General features: G+C 44.5%; 1 protein-coding gene across 1 annotated transcript in view; it reads right to left on the reverse strand.

Annotated features, from left to right (window-relative positions):
• The window catches only part of LOC139264459 (dynein axonemal heavy chain 11-like), a 679,414-nt gene that overhangs the window by 452,496 nt on the left and 208,282 nt on the right, over window positions 1-18,636 (reverse strand). The window contains exons 22-26 of the mRNA XM_070880970.1: window positions 17,790-17,873; window positions 12,153-12,311; window positions 9,280-9,402; window positions 8,513-8,635; window positions 2,110-2,334 (exon numbers count right to left, since the gene is read on the reverse strand). Of these exons, the coding sequence (XP_070737071.1) occupies window positions 2,110-2,334; window positions 8,513-8,635; window positions 9,280-9,402; window positions 12,153-12,311; window positions 17,790-17,873 (714 nt within the window). The remainder of the gene's footprint in view (window positions 1-2,109; window positions 2,335-8,512; window positions 8,636-9,279; window positions 9,403-12,152; window positions 12,312-17,789; window positions 17,874-18,636) is intronic.

Genomic DNA, 18,636 nt, shown 5'->3' on the forward strand with positions numbered 1-18,636 from the left:
GATTACTACTTTTGAGGTCCTACTTTTTAATTTAGCTCCTAGCTCCCTAAATTCGTCTTGTAGGACCTCATCCCGTTTTTTACCTAGATTGTTGGTACCTATATGCACCACGACAACTGGCTGTTCACCCTCCCTTTTCAGAATGCCCTGCACCCGCTCCGAGACATCCTTGACCCTTGCACCAGGGAGGCAACATACCATCCTGGAGTCTCGGTTGCGGCTGCAGAAACGTCTATCTATTCCCCTTACAATTGAATCCCCTATCACAAAAGCTCTCCCACTCTTTTTCCTGCCCTCCTGTGCAGCAGAGCCAACCACGGTGCCATGAACTTGGCTGCTGCTGCCCTCCCCTGATGAGTCATCCCTCTCAACAGTACCCAAAGCGGTGTATCTGTTTTGCAGGGGGATGACCACAGGGGACCCCTGCACTACCTTCCTTGCACTGCTCTTCCTGTTGGTCATCCATTCCCTATCTGGCTGTGTACCTTTTACCTGCGGTAAGACCAACTCAATCAACGTGCGATTCACTTCATTCTCAGCATTGTGGATGCCCCAGAGTGAATCCACCCGCAGCTCCAGTGCCGCAATGCGGTCCATTAGGAGCTGCAGGCGGATGCACTTAACGCACACGTAGTCGTCAGGGACACCGGAAGCGTCCCTGGCTTCCCAAATAGTACAGGAGGAGCATAACACGGGTCCAAGCTGTCCTGCCATGACTTAACCCTTAGATAAACTTGAATTGGCAGCAACAATGCTACAGGTTACTTACTGATAAAGAAAAAGAAAATGAAAAACTATTTACCAATCACCAGCCAATCACTTACCCCCTTGGCTGTGACATCACCTTTCGATTTCTTTCTACTTCTTTTTGCCTCCCTGCTGCAGCTGCACAAGCTGGGCTCCTCGACATCCCGCTGGCCTCTTGTAGGCCTCACGAACTGGCGCTCCGCCTCCCGACTCCCTGCTGGGCTCCTCGACATCCCGCTGGCCTCTTGTAGGCCTCACGAACTGGCGCTCCGCCTCCCGACTCCCTGCTGGGCTCCTCGACATCCCGCTGGCCTCTTGTAGGCCTCACGAACTGGCGCTCCGCCTCCCGACTCCCTGCTGGGCTCCTCGATGTCCCGCTGGCCTCTTGTAGGCCTCACGAACTGCCGCTCTGCCTCCCGACTCCCTGCTAGGCTCCTCGAAGCCTGCTGGCCTCTTGTAGGCATCACGACCTGCCGCTCCGCCTCCCGACTCCCTGCTGGGCTCCTCGAAGCCTGCTGGCCTCTTGTAGGCATCACGACCTGCCGCTCCGCCTCCCGACTCCCTGCTGGGCTCCTCGACGCCCCGCTGGCCTCTTGTAGGCCTCACGACCTGCCGCTCCGCCTCCCGACTCCCTGCTGGAATAAGCAAAGTCCTGAGTACATACCTGCCTTTTCAGCCAATAATGGTGACTGATAGGTGAGCACCCAACTGGGGAAGGAGATAAAATACAGAATCTTCCTCCTCTTACCTGTCACTTTAGAAATGGAGCAGGTGTGGGGAACACATAATGCCAAATTCCTATTTATTTCTGAAACACATACTTTTCACCATAAGTGATGCCGTATGCTTGATGCACCTGCCCAATACTGAAATAGTGATACCATACATCACATTTTTCATTACTGCTTTAGCAATGCTGGATGCTAAGACCAGCATTCAACAGGTGTCTCACGTTGCCAGAAGAGGCAAAATGCTGTCCAGTACATAAAGACTTGAACAGGAATGACCAACTGACTGAGATACAATGGAGCTGCAATTATACATCACTAGATTTGCCACTTCATCGCATCAAGAATGTTGTTTAATGAAACTGCCTGCTCCTTTTCGCTGCTGCAAGCTTTGCATACCTTCAGCAATGAACATTTCCTGCCTCCTAAATGAAGGTAGAAATTCAATGAAAACCCAACCAGAAATAGTTAAATTAAGCTGATCAGAGCAAATTCACTTAGGTCCACCACAGGTTGGTCTGAAGCTCCACACCACTCGTTTATTGGCCTTACCACATTGACCAAAATCCAGACATAACTTTTTAAAATGGATTATTACCTTCACCAAAAATAAAATAAAATATAAAAATTCAACCTTAAAGTCTGTATCTATTCCATCAAATCGCTTGGCATCTTCAGAAAGTTGGTTTCGAATGTCTTCAGATTCAATGAAAATACTCTCCAAGTGAGACCACGTGCGTTGGACCTCCATCCAGATAAAGATGACAGACTCAGCCACTGTCAACTTTTTTTGCCAGGTTGAGACCTGCTCAATAAAATACCCCACATATTTGCTCAGCAGTATAACTTGTAATTGAACCTATAAAGCGAGAAGAAATAATTTTTGAGACAAAGAGGAATGTTTTTCTCATCCGTGATCAACACAACAAGGAAGAAGAGCTGTCTATCATATGATAGCACCTTATAGCTGAGAAAGTAAAAAAACAAATGCAAATGCCACACCGCTATTGCTACAGATGATATACCAATTGATTTCACACCTATAGTGCCTTTATATAGTCCATTGTTCATCCAGTAAAATACATCTTCTAAAGACAAATGGTCTTTCAAGATACAGAGGAGAACCTTATTTTATATTTTACTTTAGCTGACTCAGCGAATCAGAAAATTGTAGAATAGTACAGCACAGAAGGAGGCCGTTCGGCTCATCGAGCCTGCGCGGGCTCTTTTGAAGAGCAATCCAGTTAGTCCCTGATAAGCTCATAATAAAGGATGAAACTGAGTACTGTGTACAATGAGCAAGTGTGACCTTAGCTCCTTTAATAAGATTCCAGAGTGCAGGTACCTCATGGGTGGCTTACTTACATACCGTGCTCCCAAGGGATGCTGGGATCCCTTGGGACTCCAACAGGTAGGCCCTCTGGTAGTAGTGTAATACAGGTTACAAGGGGTTAAATACATAACATCACTCCCCCGTGAAGTCAACAGTACACTTTATTTACAAGGTGAGATGACCTGGGGCTTTTCGCTCCCTTGTCGATCGTCTCGGTACAAATGCAGGCGTGGGTGAGTTGGTTAGTTCTTCACTGGGCTGTTGGGCAGCCGGCTTTGCCGGGCTGCTGGAGATGGTGAGTTCGGCTTCGTGGTCAACCATGATGTCAGTTGCAACTGGTGTGTGTGTTGGAGGGTCAATGTTGGTGGTCTCTTCTTTGATTTGTTCGTAGCTGTTGGTGAACCGCAATTTGACTTGGTTCAAATATTTTCTGTACGTTAGTCCATTGGCCAATTTGACCTGAAATACCCTATTCCCCTCTTTGGCTGTGACCACACCAGCGAGCCATTTGGGACCATTTCCATAATTGAGCACAAACACAGGATCATTGATCTCAATATCGCGTGACAAATTTGCGCGGTCATGGTACACACTTTGTTGATGCCGCCTGCCCTCCACGTGATCATGGAGATCAGGGTGGACAAGAGAGCGCCCTTTTCATCAGCAGCTCGGCTAGGGGAACTCCGGTGAGTGAGTGGGGTCTGGTGCGGTAGCTGATCAGCACTCGGGACAGCGGGTCTGCAGGAAGCCTTCCGACATAGGTTTCAAGCTTTGCTCAATGGTCTGAACTGCCAGTTCTGCCTGGCCGTTCGATGCGGGCTTGTTTGATCCCATTGCGGGTCATGAATTCCTTGAAGTCAGCACTGGTGAAGCATGGCCCATTGTTGCTAACTAGGACATCAGGCAGGCCTGCGTGGCAAACATGGCTCATAGGCTTTCAATAGTGGCCGTGGACGTGCTTAAAGACATTATCGCACATTCAATCCATTTTGAGTAAGCGCCCATGACAACCAAAAACATTTTGCATAGAAATGGGCCTGCATAGTCCACGTGGATCCTCGACCAGGGTTTGGAGGGCCACAAGCACAAACTTAGCGGTGCCTCTCTGGGTGCATTGCTCAGCTGAGAGCAAGTGTTGCACTGGCGCACTCGTGACTCTAAATCTGAGTCGATGCCGGGCCACCATACATGGGATCTGGCTATGGCTTTCATCATTACAATGCCTGGTTGGGTGCTGTGCAGTTCACAAATGAACGTACCTCTGCCTTTCTTGGGCAAGACCACGCGATTGCCCCACAACAGACAGTCTGCCTGCAGGAATATTTTGTCTTTGCGCCTGTGAAATGGCTTAATCGCCTCCTGCATCTCCGCTGGGACGCTGGATCAGCTCCCATGGAGGACACAGTTTTTTTTACCAAGGACAGTAAAGGATCTTGGCTGGTCCAAGTCCTGATCTGGCGGGCTGTGACGGGGGACTTCTCATTCTCGAATGCATCCATTACTATGAGCAAGTCCGCTGGCTGTGCCATTTCCACCCCGCTGGTGGGCAATGGCAACCGAATGAGAGCATCTGCGCAGTTCTCTGTGCCCGGTCTGTGGCGGATTACATAGTTGTATGCCGACAGCGTGAGGGCCCATCTTTGGATGTGGGCAGAGGCATTTTTGTTAATCCGTTTGCTCTCAGAGAACTGCGATATGAGCGGCTTGTGGTCAGTTTCAAGCTCAAACTTGAGGCCAAATAAGTACTGGTGCATTTTTTTTACCCCGTAAACGCACACCAGAGCCTCTTTTTCAATCATGTTATAGGCCCTTTCGACCTTGGACAAACTCCTGGATGCATAAGCGACCAGTTGCAAAATCCCTGATTCGTTAGCCTGTTGTAACACACACCCGACCCCGTTTGACAACGCATCGCAAGCTAGCACTAATCGTTTACAAGGGTTATACAGGACAAGCAGTTTGTTTGAACACAACAGATTTCTGGCTTTCTTAAAAGCAGCCTCTTGTGAATTCCCCCATACCCAGTCATCTCCCTTGCGCAGTGGTGCATCAGGGGTTCTAGCAGGGTGCTTAACCGAAGTAGAAAATTATCAAAATAGCTCAAGAGTCCCAGGAATGACCGGAGCTCCATCACATTCTGTGGTCTCGGCGCGTTCTTGATGGCCTCCATCTTGGCCTCGGTGGATTTCATACCGTCTGCTGCGATTCTCCTTCTCAAGAACTCGACGCCTGCGCCAGGAAAACACACTTCGAGCGTTTCAACCTGAGCCCCAAGCGATCCAACCGACTAAGAACCTCTTCCAGGTTCTGCAGGTGTAAGTGTTCGATGGTGTCCCGACCTGTAACCAGTATGTCGTCCTGGAAATCCACAGTGCGAGGAATCAACTTTATCTGGCTCTCCATGTTCCATTGGAAGATTGCCGCAGCCGACCGAATCCATTATAGATGAACAGACCTTTGTGTGTGTTGATGCAGGTGAGGCCTTTTGAAGAAATCCAGCTCCTGCGTCATGTAGGCCGAGGTCAGGTCCAGCTTGGTAAATGTCTTCCCTCCAGCTACGGTCGCAAATAAGTAGTCTGCCTTGGGTAGCGGGTATTGATCCTATAGCAAAAAACGGTTAATCGTTACTTTATAGTCCCCACAAATTCTGACCGTGCCGTCCTCTTTAAGCACCGGGACAATCGGACGAGCCCATTCGTTGAATTCCACCGGCGCGATGATGCCTTCTCGATGCAGCATGTCCAGCTCAATTTCCACTTTCTCACGCATCATATACGGTACCACCCGTGCCTTGTGATGGATGGGTCGCATACCAGGAGCCAAATGGATCTGCACTTTCGCCCCCGAGAAGCTTTCAATGCCTGGCTCGAACAACGATGGAAACTTGCTCAGAACCTGGACACATGAGGCGTCGTCGCGGGCGAGAGCGCTCGGATGTCGTCCCAGTTCCAGCGGATTTTTTCCAGCCAGCTTCTGCAAACAATGTGGGGCCATCCCCCGGCGGGAGTTCGTGTACTGCTCCATCATAGGAGACTTTGGCTTCTGCACTGCCAATTACAGGGATTAGTTCCTTGGTGTAAGTCCTTAGTTTGCTGTGAATGGGGCTGAGCTTGGGCCTGTGTGCCTTGTTGCACCACAGCCTGTCGAAGGCCTTTTTACTCGTTATGGACTGACTCGCACCCGTGTCCAGTTCCATGGATACTGGAATTCCATTCAGTTCAACTTTCAACATTATTGGTGGACATTTTGTGGCGAATGTGTGTACCCCGTACACTTCTGCCTCCTCGGTTCGAGTCTTCAAGTCAGTCTGATCCACAGTGGATCGATCTTCCTCTGCAACGTGGTGGTTTGCAGCTTGCCTGCACATTCGCTGGAGGTTTCCCATTGTTCTGCAACCGTTGCATGCATAGTGCTTGAAGCGGCATTGTTGGGGCCGTTGATCACCTCCACAGTGCCAACAAGGTGTTAACTGCTTCGCAGTAACGATTGATGGCGGACTCTGGATTATCTGAGGTCGGGCAGCAGCAGCCGGCGTATACATTCGGCCATGTATATTCCTGCTCGAAAACGACGTTATTTTGTTCACAGTACTGGCCGAAACTTCTTTGCTCTGCGAAATCTGTTTGGTGTTGTCACTGGTGGACATAAATGCTTGGGTTATCATTATGGCTTTACTTCGATTCAGAGTTTCAATGGTTAACAGTTTGTGAAGGATTACCTCATGGCCAATGCCCACTACAAAAAAGTCTCTTAGCATTTGTTTTAGGAATCCCTCAAATTTCCAATGTCCTGCGAGGCGCCTTAGTTCAGTGACATAGCTCGCCACTTCCTGGCCCTCCGATCATTGACACGTGTAGAACCGATATCTCGCCATCAAAACGCTTTCCTTAGGATTTAGGTGCTCCTGGACCAGCGGACACAATTCTTCATAGGATTGAGCTGTTGGTTTTCTCGGAGCTCGAAGATTCTTCATGAGGCCATAGGTTGTTGCCCCACAGAGAGTTAGGAGGATCGCCCTTCGTTTGGCAGCGTTCTCCTCCCTTTCCAGCTCGTTGGCCACAAAGTATTGGTCGAGTCGCTCCACGAAGGCCTCCCAACCGTCCCCATCGGAGAACTTCTCCAGGATACCAACTGTTCTTTTCATTTTCGCGCGGTTGTTCGTTTCCTCGTCGCCAATTGATAAGCTCATAATAAAGGATGAAACTGAGTACTGTGTACAATGAGCAAGTGTGACATTAGCTCCTTTAATGAGACTCCAGAGTGCAAGTACCTCGTGGGTGGTTTGCTTGTATACCGTGCTCCCAAGGGATGCTGGGATCCCTTGGGACTCCAACAGGTAGGCCCTCTGGTGGTAGTGTAATACAGTTTGTAAAGGGTTAAATACATAACAGTCCCATTCCCCCACTATTTCCCCATATCCCTGCAATTTTTTCTCCTTCAAATATGAAGGTTAGTATTGAATCTCTATCCACCATCCTATCAGGCAGTGCATACCAAATCCTAACCACACGTTGCATAAAAATGTTTTTCCTCGTGTCGCTTCTGGTTCTTTTTCCAATCACCTTAAATCTATGCCCTCGTTATTGACCCATCAGCCACTGGAAACAGTTTCTCTTTATTTACTCTATCTAAACCCTTCATGATTTTAAACACTTCTATCAAATCTCCTCTTAGCCTTCTCTGCTCTAAGGAGAACAACCCCAGCTTCTCCAGTCTATCCATGGAACTGTATTCCCTCATCCCAAGAACCATTCCAGTAAATCTCTTCTGTGCCCTCTCCAAAGCCTTCATGTTCTTCCTAATGTGTAGTGCCCAGAATTGGACACAATACTCCAGTTGGGGCCAAACTAGTTTTTTTTAAATACAGGTTTGGCATAACTTCCTGTACTCTTGGCCTCTATTTATAAAGCCCAGGATCCCATAGGCTTTGTTAACCTGTCCTGCCACCTTTAAAGATTTGTGCACAAGCACCTGCAGTTCTCTCTGTTCTTGAACCCCCTTTAAAATTGTACCATTTAGCATGTGTTGTCTCTCCTCATTCTTTGATGAAATGTATCAACGTTTTCGGGTAAATAATGGTCGGTGTACTGGAAGTGTGTCAGAAGCCTTGTGAGATAAGAAGGAGCACTACTACTCCCCCAGATCCACATGAAGGCAAGTTTAAAAGGAAACACTTACCTTTCTGGTGGCGGCTTCCAGCGGTGCCTTTAAGGACCGATGATTAGGCCGCTAAAGAATCCAAAAACCTGAGTCAAACATGCTCCACTCAGTCCTAACGAATTTCCGAGAGGTCCTGAAACAGGTGTAGACCCTTCATTAACATATACAAGGTGATCAACACATGTTTTAGTCAGCCACCAGAAGCACCTGAATATTGCCCAATCCAATATGACATTGGACATATTTCAGACGTCCTCGATGCATGGGAGACAGCACCAGGAAATAGGTGTTATTTCCACCGTTCTAAACCCCACAAAAATGGGACCAGCGTGATCCAATTTCTCCCGTGGGAGTTAATTTTAACCTAACCTGCCAGGCGGGAAACTGATCTGCCCGTTTTACACGCCGCCCAGTTTTACTTTCCATTATCTTTGGGTTAGGTTCAAATGTCCCCCATACTTCTCAATTACCTAGCTTGTATCTTTAGTGCTAATATTGCATCATCTCACAAAAAATATAAGATATTAAAATAAAAAAATCATACTTGATTGTCATCTAGAATTTCAATGAGTTCTTCATCAAACTTTAACAGAGGGGTACTCGTTCTATGGTGTTTCTCATATGAAAATTCCATAGTGGTCCATGTATGACTGATCTCTGTGAGAACCTGAAAATGAGAGATCATTGGATATTCATCTGTGAGATGTGCCCAAAAGCATTATCTAGTTTTCTGAAATCAGTTTTGAATATCACCATTTAACTGCTATGGTTTCTAATCTCAAACTGTTCACATGTTCCACCTTGAATAGAAATGTTTATTCCTTCGTCTAGATGCATGCACAATAAGTAACTTAACAGGGTCATGACTTTTCCCTTTCTATCTCTACAGATAAGATAGAGACCAGCTTCAGCATTAATCAGTAAAGATGATAACATTAAATAACAACAATAGTCATAATAATTAGAAGGACCACTATACTCTTTTTTCACCATAACATAGTAGTTGGTGAAAAAAATCTGCTGTTGCATGTATTTTGAAGTTACTATGTCAGGGGCAGAAACATTAAAATTACATAATCTGTATTATGTCAAGTGTCTTGCAACTTATATAAAATTTCTAAAAAGCTACCACTCAACTTTCAGCCTGAGTGAAGTCTCAAGCACAGAGTGGGATCACCAAATTATATCTAAAACCCTTCTGGATTATGTAACAGGCATGCCAGAAAATACTGTTGAAGAAATACAGTTTAACTGAACGATCTGTTTTCCAAATCCAGAACTAGAAAATTCAGCAATGGAAAAGTCAAGGACCTTCTCTATTCCCAACTCCTTCACAGCCTTGTCCACGATATTCCGGACTTCAGCTTCCACTCTGTGCAACTCCAGGGCTAACAGATCAGCCAGGATTGTATTATCGCTCATAATAAACTTAACCTAAAAACAGGTAAGAAAACAAATCAATCCTTTAGGAAAAATACAAACACAATGAATATTATGAACATTGTAACCCTATATTTTTCTAGGACTTTGGCATAGAAATATTATTGAGGCACTCAGCAGGTTAAACAGTTGGGAGCACAGGTTTCATTTTGGCACAAAAGGCTGAGATTAGCGTAAATGTTCGCTAGGTTAAAGTCACTGTTACAAATTTCATGGGTAAATCTTTCTCTTAGAATCAGCATCACTGCTCACTTCCCTATTCAAACATCATTTCCCCTACAATCAGGAGTCCACTTTTACTGGCCAAGATCTAGTTAAACGCAGCCGTGACCCGTGGGTTGATAACAAAGATAGGCGTTCTCCTGTCTTTTCAGACAGCAAACTGAAAAGCACTCTAGTGAGATCATACCAATTATTGCATGAAACTTATGAATGAACAGAGTATAGTTTTCCTGCGAGATACATTACTCCTTATGCCATATAAAAGCAATAAATTATGCAATTTTACCAGTTTCTAGACAGAACCAATTTTCAAACTAGCTCTTCTGACTTCTTCTGCTACGGGCTGTCTATATTTAGACCTTAGCCTCAAGTCTCTCCGCTCTCTCTGGCAAACAAGAGAGGGCTCTCTCTTTGTGTCTCCCCCTATTCTAGACAGCCCCTCCAGAGGGAGAGAGAAAACAAAGACTGTCCTCTAACCGCTCCCTCATGTCAGTGTGCCAAGGATTGGCTTCTAAAGCAGCTAATCAAAGTTGCCAACTGAAGGAAATGTTGTCCTACTTCCTTGCTGTGAAAGTTTACTGCAATTGCATTATCTCTTCAGCTAGGTCACGCAGTGGGGAATACTGAAATGGGAACCATTCATCCATCAGGGTGTGAACTATTATGGAATGCACCCAATAACTTCCCAATGTCTCACGTCTATTATGACTGGCCTGTCTTGCGTGAACTGATCGGAGAGAGCCAACATGGATTTGTAAACGGTAAGTCACGTCTAACAAACCAACTTGAATTTTTTGAGAAAGTAACTGACGTGGTAGATGGACGAGTGTCTGGATATTATTTATATGGACTTCCAGAGAAGGCACTCGATAAAGTTCCACAAAAGCGACTACTAATAAAAATGAAAGCTCATTGAATTGGAGGCAACCTATTGTCTTGGATAGGGAATTGGTTAGGAGGGAAGAGAGTAGGGAGAATGGGTATATACTCAAATTATCAGAATGTGACTAGTAGCAACCCCCAGCAATCTGTACTGGTGCCTCAGCTTTTCACTATATTTATAAGTGACTTAGATGAAGGAATGTATATCAAAGTTTGCTGATGACACCAAGTTAGATAGCACAGTAAATAGTATAGCTGGGAGCAGAAAGTTGCAAAGGGACATTGATAGACGAAGTGAGGGGGCAAAACTGTGGCAAATGGAGTTCAATGTGGGGAAATGTGAGGTCATTCACTTTGGACCTAAGAAAGCTAGATCAGAGTTTTCTAAAAGACGAGAAGCTCGGAACTGTGGAGAAGCAGAGAGATTTAGGGGTCCAAGTTCAGAAATAACTAAAAGCTAGTGAACAGGTACAAAAAAATAATTAAAAAGACTAATGGAAAGTTGGCCTTTATCTCAAAGGAACTGGAATGCAATGAGGTGGAAGTTATGTGACAGTTATATAAAGCTCTGGTTAGACCCCATCTGGAGCACTGCATTCAGTTCCGGGCACTGCACCTCAAAGGATATGGTGACCATGGAGGGGGTGCAGTAGAGATTTGCCAGAATGATACCAGGACTAAAATTATGAGAACAAGGTGTATAGACTAGGCTTCTATTCCCTTGAGTATAGAAGATTAAGGGGGTGATCTAATTGAGGTGTTTAAGATAACTAAAGGATTTGATAGGGTAGATAAGAGAGAAACTATAGAGGTATTTTTAACTCACAAGAATGGGTGGATTTGGGGCGGCTGAAAAATTAATTAAAAAAAAAAAATTTCATAGCCAACTCTAACCCACCCACTTCTGGTATAAATGGTAATGGGTGACCAATCCGCTCTCAGGAGGCCTGTCGATCATTCAAATCCTTTAAGGAGCTTGCGTGCCCCGACCTCCCCCTGACCTCCAACCCCCTCGACTGCCACGATCTCCCCCTTGACCTTCACGATCTCCCTCCGACTTCCACAACCTCATTCTGACCTCCATGACCACCCCCGACCTCCACGATCTCCTCCCTGATCTCCACAATCTCCCCCTCCCCCCCACCCGACCTCCACAATCTCACCCGACCTCTACAATCTCTTTCCCTCTCTTCTCTTTCCCACGATCTCCCCTCCCCCAACAACAGATCTCTCCTTCCTTCCTCTCTGCGCCCTGGCTGCAGCCTTGTGCCGCAAGCATTCCTACCCGACAGGCAACCAACTGTCAATCAGGCTGGCTGTCGGGCAGGAAAATTTTGCAGAAAAAAGTTAAAACACATCCAGCTGTTAATTTTAGGACGTCCCGGAAACCCTTGCTTCCAATTTTCCCATCCAGAAATTCACCCGCTCTCTCCACGACCCCGAGTACATATCGGGGCCTATGTTCCTGTGGTAATTAATCACTAGAACCATCCTAAATAAAATTCTAAGTATCTCTGGGATTTAGTCCTTTGTAAACTGAATTCGGCCTTAAATTAAGAACATATCAATTGAAACAAAATCCCTTCCAAGCTAAATTAGTAAAAATCTCAAAATATTGCAGTAACTTATTTCTGACTGACCCCTGTGGAGTTCATCAGCTGGTACCAGTGCCTGTCTCTGATGGCTGGGTTTTGTAATTCTGTCACTGCTCGTAGTGATGTGAGCAGATTCTTTACAGTGGAGTCCAGACTCGTATATGCATCCCAAACGCGCACTTCTTTGTCTAACATTCTGATCCCCTAAATAAGGTATAAAGCAACATGAGATGAAAATAGCATACAGCAGGTCATTTTTATCATGCACATTACTGACTAGAAAAATGAAAGGCCTCTATGATACTGAAAGACAATGTAAAAGTAAACACATTTGTGCAACATTAAAAATCACTTTAATGTTATTGATGGTATTTTATGTTGCAGGTTGCGAGTACGAAATGATTTGCCCGAAAGATGTGAGGTAAATTCACTGGTCCTGTGCAGGACAACGATAAGGGTACAATCCTATAGTGCCAATTCTTTGACCAGTGTTCCCTTTGAGCATGCTGCTCAGTTGAGAGCATATGATTGGTGAATTTGCACTCTGATGCCAATTAACGTTTCTATTTTCTTTAATTTTCTGCCACACCCAGAAATAGTTGGCCCAATTTTGCAGATTTCTGCCTCAGGCGAAGAGGTCATCATAAAATCAGGATATTAGACCCATGTCCACAAAGCACAGCACACTGCATGCGGTGAAGAAATGTTGGCATATGTTGCAGGTGAGAACACCTATTTCAAAAAGATCCATCACCAAATTTAATACAGCACGTCTTTTTGGACTGCTATGATCCTGGCACTGAGCGTGCCGATAAAATGGGCACATAGAAACATAGAAAATAGGTGCAGGAGTAGGCCATTCGGCCCTTCGAGCCTGCACCGCAATTCAATGAGTTCATGGCTGAACATGCAACTTCAGTACCCCATTCCTGCTTTCTCGCCATACCCCTTGATCCCCCGAGTAGTAAACACTATATCTAACTCCTTTTTGAATATATTTAGTGATTTGGCCTCAACAACTTTCTGTGGCAGAGAATTCCACAGGTTCACCACTCTGGGTGAAGAAGTTTCTCCTCATCTTGTCATCTTGGTCCTAAATGGCTTACCCCTTATCCTTAGACTGTGACCCCTGGTTCTGGACTTCCCCAACATTGGGAACATTCTTCCTGCATCTAACCTGTCTAAACCCGTCAGAATTTTAAACGTTTCTATGAGATCCCCTCTCATTCTTCTGAACTCCAGTGAATACAAGCCCAGTTGATCAAGTCTTTCTTGATATGTCAGTCCCGCCATCCCGGGAATCAGTCTGGTGATCCTTCGCTGCACTCCCTCAATAGCAAGAATGTCCTTCCTCAAGTTAGGAGACCAAAACTGTACACAATACTCCAGGTGTGGCCTCACCAAGGCCCTGTACAACTGTAGTAACACCTCCCTGCCCCTGTACTCAAATCCCCTCGCTATGAAGGCCAACATGCAATTTGCTTTCTTAACCGCCTGCTGTACCTGCATGCCAACCTTCAATGACTGATGTACCATGACACCCAGGTCTCGTTGCACCTCCCCTTTTCCTAATCTGTCGCCATTCAGATAATAGTCTGTCTCTCTGTTTTTACCACCAAAGTGGATAACCTCACATTTATCCACATTATACTTCATCTGCCATGCATTTGCCCACTCACCTAACCTATCCAAGTCACTCTGCAGCCTCATAGCATCCTCCTCGCAGCTCACACTGCCACCCAACTTAGTGTCATCCGCAAATTTGGAGATACTACATTTAATCCCCTCGTCTAAATCATTAATGTACAATGTAAACAGCTGGGGCCCCAGCACAGAACCTTGCGGTACCCCACTAGTCACTGCCTGCCATTCTGAAAAGTACCCATTTACTCCTACTCTTTGCTTCCTGTCTGACAACCAGTTCTGAATCCACATCAGCACACTACCCCCAATCCCATGAGCTTTAACTTTGCACATTAATCTTTTGTGTGGGACCTTGTCGAAAGCCTTCTGAAAGTCCAAATAAACCACATCAACTGGTTCTCCCTTGTCCACTCTACTGGAAACATCCTCAAAAAATTCCAGAAGATTTGTCAAGCATGATTTCCCTTTCACAAATCCATGCTGACTTGGACCTATCATGTCACCTCTTACCAAATGCGCTGCTATGACATCCTTAATAATTGATTCCATCATTTTACCCACAACCGATGTCAGCCTGACCGGTCAATAATTCCCTGTTTTCTCTCTTCCTCCTTTTTTAAAAAGTGGGGTTACATTGGCTATCCTCCACTCCATAGGAACTGATCCAGAGTCAATGGAATGTTGGAAAATGGCATCCGCTATTTCCAAGGCCACCTCCTTAAGTACTCTGGGATGCAGTCCATCAGGCCCTGGGGATTTATCGGCCTTCAATCCCATCAACTTCCCCAACACAATTTCCTGACTAATAAGGATTTCCCTCAGTTCCTCCTTCTTACTAGACCCTCTGACCCCTTTTATATCCGGAAGGTTGTTTGTGTCCTCCTTAGTGAATACCGAACCAAAGTACTTGTTCAATTGGTCTGCCATTTCTTTGTTCCCCGTTATGACTTCCCCTGATTCTGACTGCAGGGGACCTACGTTTGTCTTTAATAACCTTTTTCTCTTTACATATCTATAGAAGCTTTTGCAGTCCATCTTAATGTTCCCTGCAAGCTTCCTCTCGTACTCTATTTTCCTTGCCCTAATCAAACTCTTTGTCCTTCTCTGCTGAGTTCTAAATTTCTCCCAGTCCCCAGGTTCGCTGCTATTTCTGGCCAATTTGTATGCCACTTCCTTGGCTTTAATACTATCCCTGATTTCCCTTGATAGCCACGGTTGACCCACCTTCCCTTTTTTATTTTTACGCCAGACAGGGATGTACAATTGTTGTAGTTCATCCATGCGGTCTCTAAATGTCTGCCATTGCCCATCCACTGTCAACCCTTTAAGTATCATTCGCCAATCTATCCTAGCCAATTCACACCTCATACCTTCAAAGTTACCCTTCTTTAAGTTCTGGACCATGGTCTCTGAATTAACTGTTTCATTCTCCATCCTAATGTAGAATTCCACCATATTATGGTCACTCTTCCCCAAGGGGCCTCGCACAACAAGATTGCTAATTAATCCTCTCTCATTACACAATACCCAGTCTAAGATGGCCTCCCCGCTAGTTGGTTTCTCGACATATTGGTCTAGAAAACCATCCCTTAGGCACTCCAGGAAATCCTCCTCCACCGTATTGCTTCCAGTTTGGTTAGCCCAATCTATATGCATATTAAAGTCACCCATGATAACTGCTGTACCTTTCTTGCATGCACCCCTAATTTCCTGTTTGATGCCCTCCCCAACATCACTACTACTGTTTGGAGGTCTGTACACAACTCCTACTAACGTTTTTTGCTCTTTGGTGTTCTACAGCTCTACCCATATCGATTCCACATCATCCAAGCTAATGTCCTTCCTAGCTATTGCATTAATCTCCTCTTTAACCAGCAATGCTACCCCACCTCCTTTTCCTTTTATTCTATCCTTCCTGAATGTTGAATACCCTTGGATTTTGAGTTCCCAGCCCTGATTATCCTGGAGCCACGTCTCCGTAATCCCAATCAAATCATATCTGTTAACATCTATTTGCACAGTTAATTCATCCACCTTATTACGGATACTCCTTGCAGTAAGTCACAAAGCCTTCAGGCTTGTTTTTTTAACACCCTTTGTCCTTGCACGTGGCTGATTCTTTTTCCTGGTTTCTTAAAAGTTATTGCCACAAAACATGATTGGAAACTACTGCGCCTCAAAATTCCATGGTCATCCCGGCAGACTCTGGCTGTAAATCTAATGGGAATCCACCAGAATGGTCACAAACTCACCCAGGCCCCAGATTTGCTTTAGGTCAGGGATGGCCTTATTGGGGCAGAGCTTCTGCTCTGCTCAACTATGTGTGAAACAGTAATTTCCTGGAATGATTTCCTCTTGTCACTATATGCAGCAACGTTGTAAACAAATGTAAGGATATTTCTTCTGTTCAGCATATACAAATCATAAATCTGACCAGAAGAAATCTTCTTGCATTCATTTACAGTGTTACTATGAAAAACAACTTGCAAAAATCATTCCCACAGAAGAGCTCCTCATATTGCGGCAGTGTGAATTTTTCAATTCCCACCCTCGTCACACTTATGAAATCTATAAATGAGACTGTTGACTTAATATACTAATTAGTACCAATGCGTTAATTATTATGCTATGAACAAACATGCCTGCATTGAAAACAACAGTGGAGGAGAGGCTGAAGGCAAGTTCAAATAAGCTGAGGACCACTTTGAAGCTGCCCAACCTCATGGAAAGATGCAAAACGTAACTGTAACTGTAAAAGGCCAATCAGAGAAAGAGGTGAACACCCTAAAATTTGTTAGCCAAAGATGAACACAAGAGCACCGAAATCCCACAGGGGTTCGCCTGATCTCCTGCTGAGGTTATGGTGGAGGATTAGCAGATCCCCCGATTACATCATTGCTGTTGGGGTTCTGCTGGTCTCCCACTTAAACATAAGGAACGTGCCTTGCCCAAGTAGTAATATCCAAGTAGAGTTAGTAATTTTGATATAAATGAGGTTGAGGTCCTAGACAGGTTAAAAAGGCTCCAAACAAACACATCTTTAATGTTGAAAGTATTTATTTTCTATAAGACAAGGGGGAGATTTGGGAAGCTCCAGTGCACTGGAAACAGGCAAATACGGTGCCCATTTTCAAAAAAGTAATTTAACAAGGATTACAAAGCATACCCAAGCAACTACAGCCTGTTTAATCTTACTACAATACGTGGCAAAATACTGGAATCAATTATCAAGAGTGAACTTGAGTATTATTATGAGAGTAACCTGGTAAACAGCAGCCAACGTGAATTCTGAAGGAGAAGACCCTGCCTGATGAAGCAACATTTCAAGTGTACTGTGGAAGCCTGACTTCCAAAAAACATTTGATAAAGTTTTGCATGAAAGGCTTCTAGTTAAACTTAAAGCTGGTAAATGGGTAAATTGGCTGAAGAGTAGGAAGTAAAAGGTACATAGTAGAGGAAGACAACAATTCAGAAACTCGGTGCAAACTGTTGCAGAGGATAACAAACTATAAGGAGTAACTGATTCTGAATGGTCAACTATAAAATGAGTTAGACGAAATGTGTAATAGGTGACAAATAGAATTTAATACAGACAAGTATAAAATACTGCACATCAGGCATCTACGCAGCATGTTCTTCAGCCACCCACTGGGACCAAGAACGTGTGACAACAGTCCAACAAGAACTTTCACTTTCCCCATAAGAAAAGGTGCTGAGCAAAGGCCAGAGGCTTCTCCGCAGTATGCGGCTGAAATCAGGAATTGAACAGAGACTGAAACTGTGGGAGACTGAATCTGTACCCAGCCTGGTGATCCAATATATGTATGACACTAAGCTGGCATGAGTGTTTTACCTTGTTATATTTAATAGAAGATGCAATAGGTTTGAAAAGTGGTCCAATATAGAATACCGCCAATAATACACAAGGTTCCTGCTGTTTAAGATTCTAAAGCATGAGGATGCAAAATTTAAGCTGTTGAAAAACTGACTAAGGAGAGAACAATGTTTTACATAAATTTATGCAACAGGCTGTCTTACCTTTGCAAATCTCCTGAGTTCCACATCCATCTGTTCCACATTGATTTGTCTCCACTGTGTTTTGGTCCAGTCATAAATACTAGTCTGTTAAACAGGGAAACATAAACATGCAAACCAAAACATTTCACGTCTTCAAAATACTTTTATCTACAATCACTAGATGCAGTGTAATATAAACAGAAAATGCTGGAAATACTCAGCAGTTCAGGCAGCATCTGTAGAGACAGAAACAGAGTTAACATTTCAGGTCGATGACCTTTCATTCTGAGTATGTGCAGCATTTTCTGTTTTTATTTCAGATTTCCAGCATCGACAGTATTTTGCTTCTGTACTAGATGCAGTGTATCTTTGTAAAATTTAAGACAAAAAATGAATTAAATATATGGGGGCTCAATAGACAACCTTCCCTTACAAGTACTGTTTAGTTAACTAGAGTTCAGAAATAAAGAAACAGGGAGCATAAATGTTTTCTTATAATAATTTACTTAGATTATAGATATTTTTCTGTCGCCTCCCCCAAGAAGGTTGCCAGTGAGTAAACAGGTGGCATAAAGCACAGATTTTCAAACTGGACTGTCTGGATCTTAAGGAGTCTGCAAGGAATTCCCATAGCAATCAGATTTTCATCAATCTGTCAACAGATCTCTGCATTTTTTATATTTATTGACCAACTACCACACTATTTTTATTGCTACATTTACAAATCAATATTTTCTATAATGAGAGCACAGACATCCTTTGGGTATCTCACATTGTATTTCACAAGTTAGGACAGGGATTCTCAGGAATATGTTATATTTGCAGGCGATGTCCATAAAGAAAGTTTGAAAACCGCGGCCCATGCAAG

Source organism: Pristiophorus japonicus, chromosome 5, assembly GCF_044704955.1.
Source record: "Pristiophorus japonicus isolate sPriJap1 chromosome 5, sPriJap1.hap1, whole genome shotgun sequence".
NCBI lineage: Eukaryota > Metazoa > Chordata > Chondrichthyes > Pristiophoridae > Pristiophorus > Pristiophorus japonicus.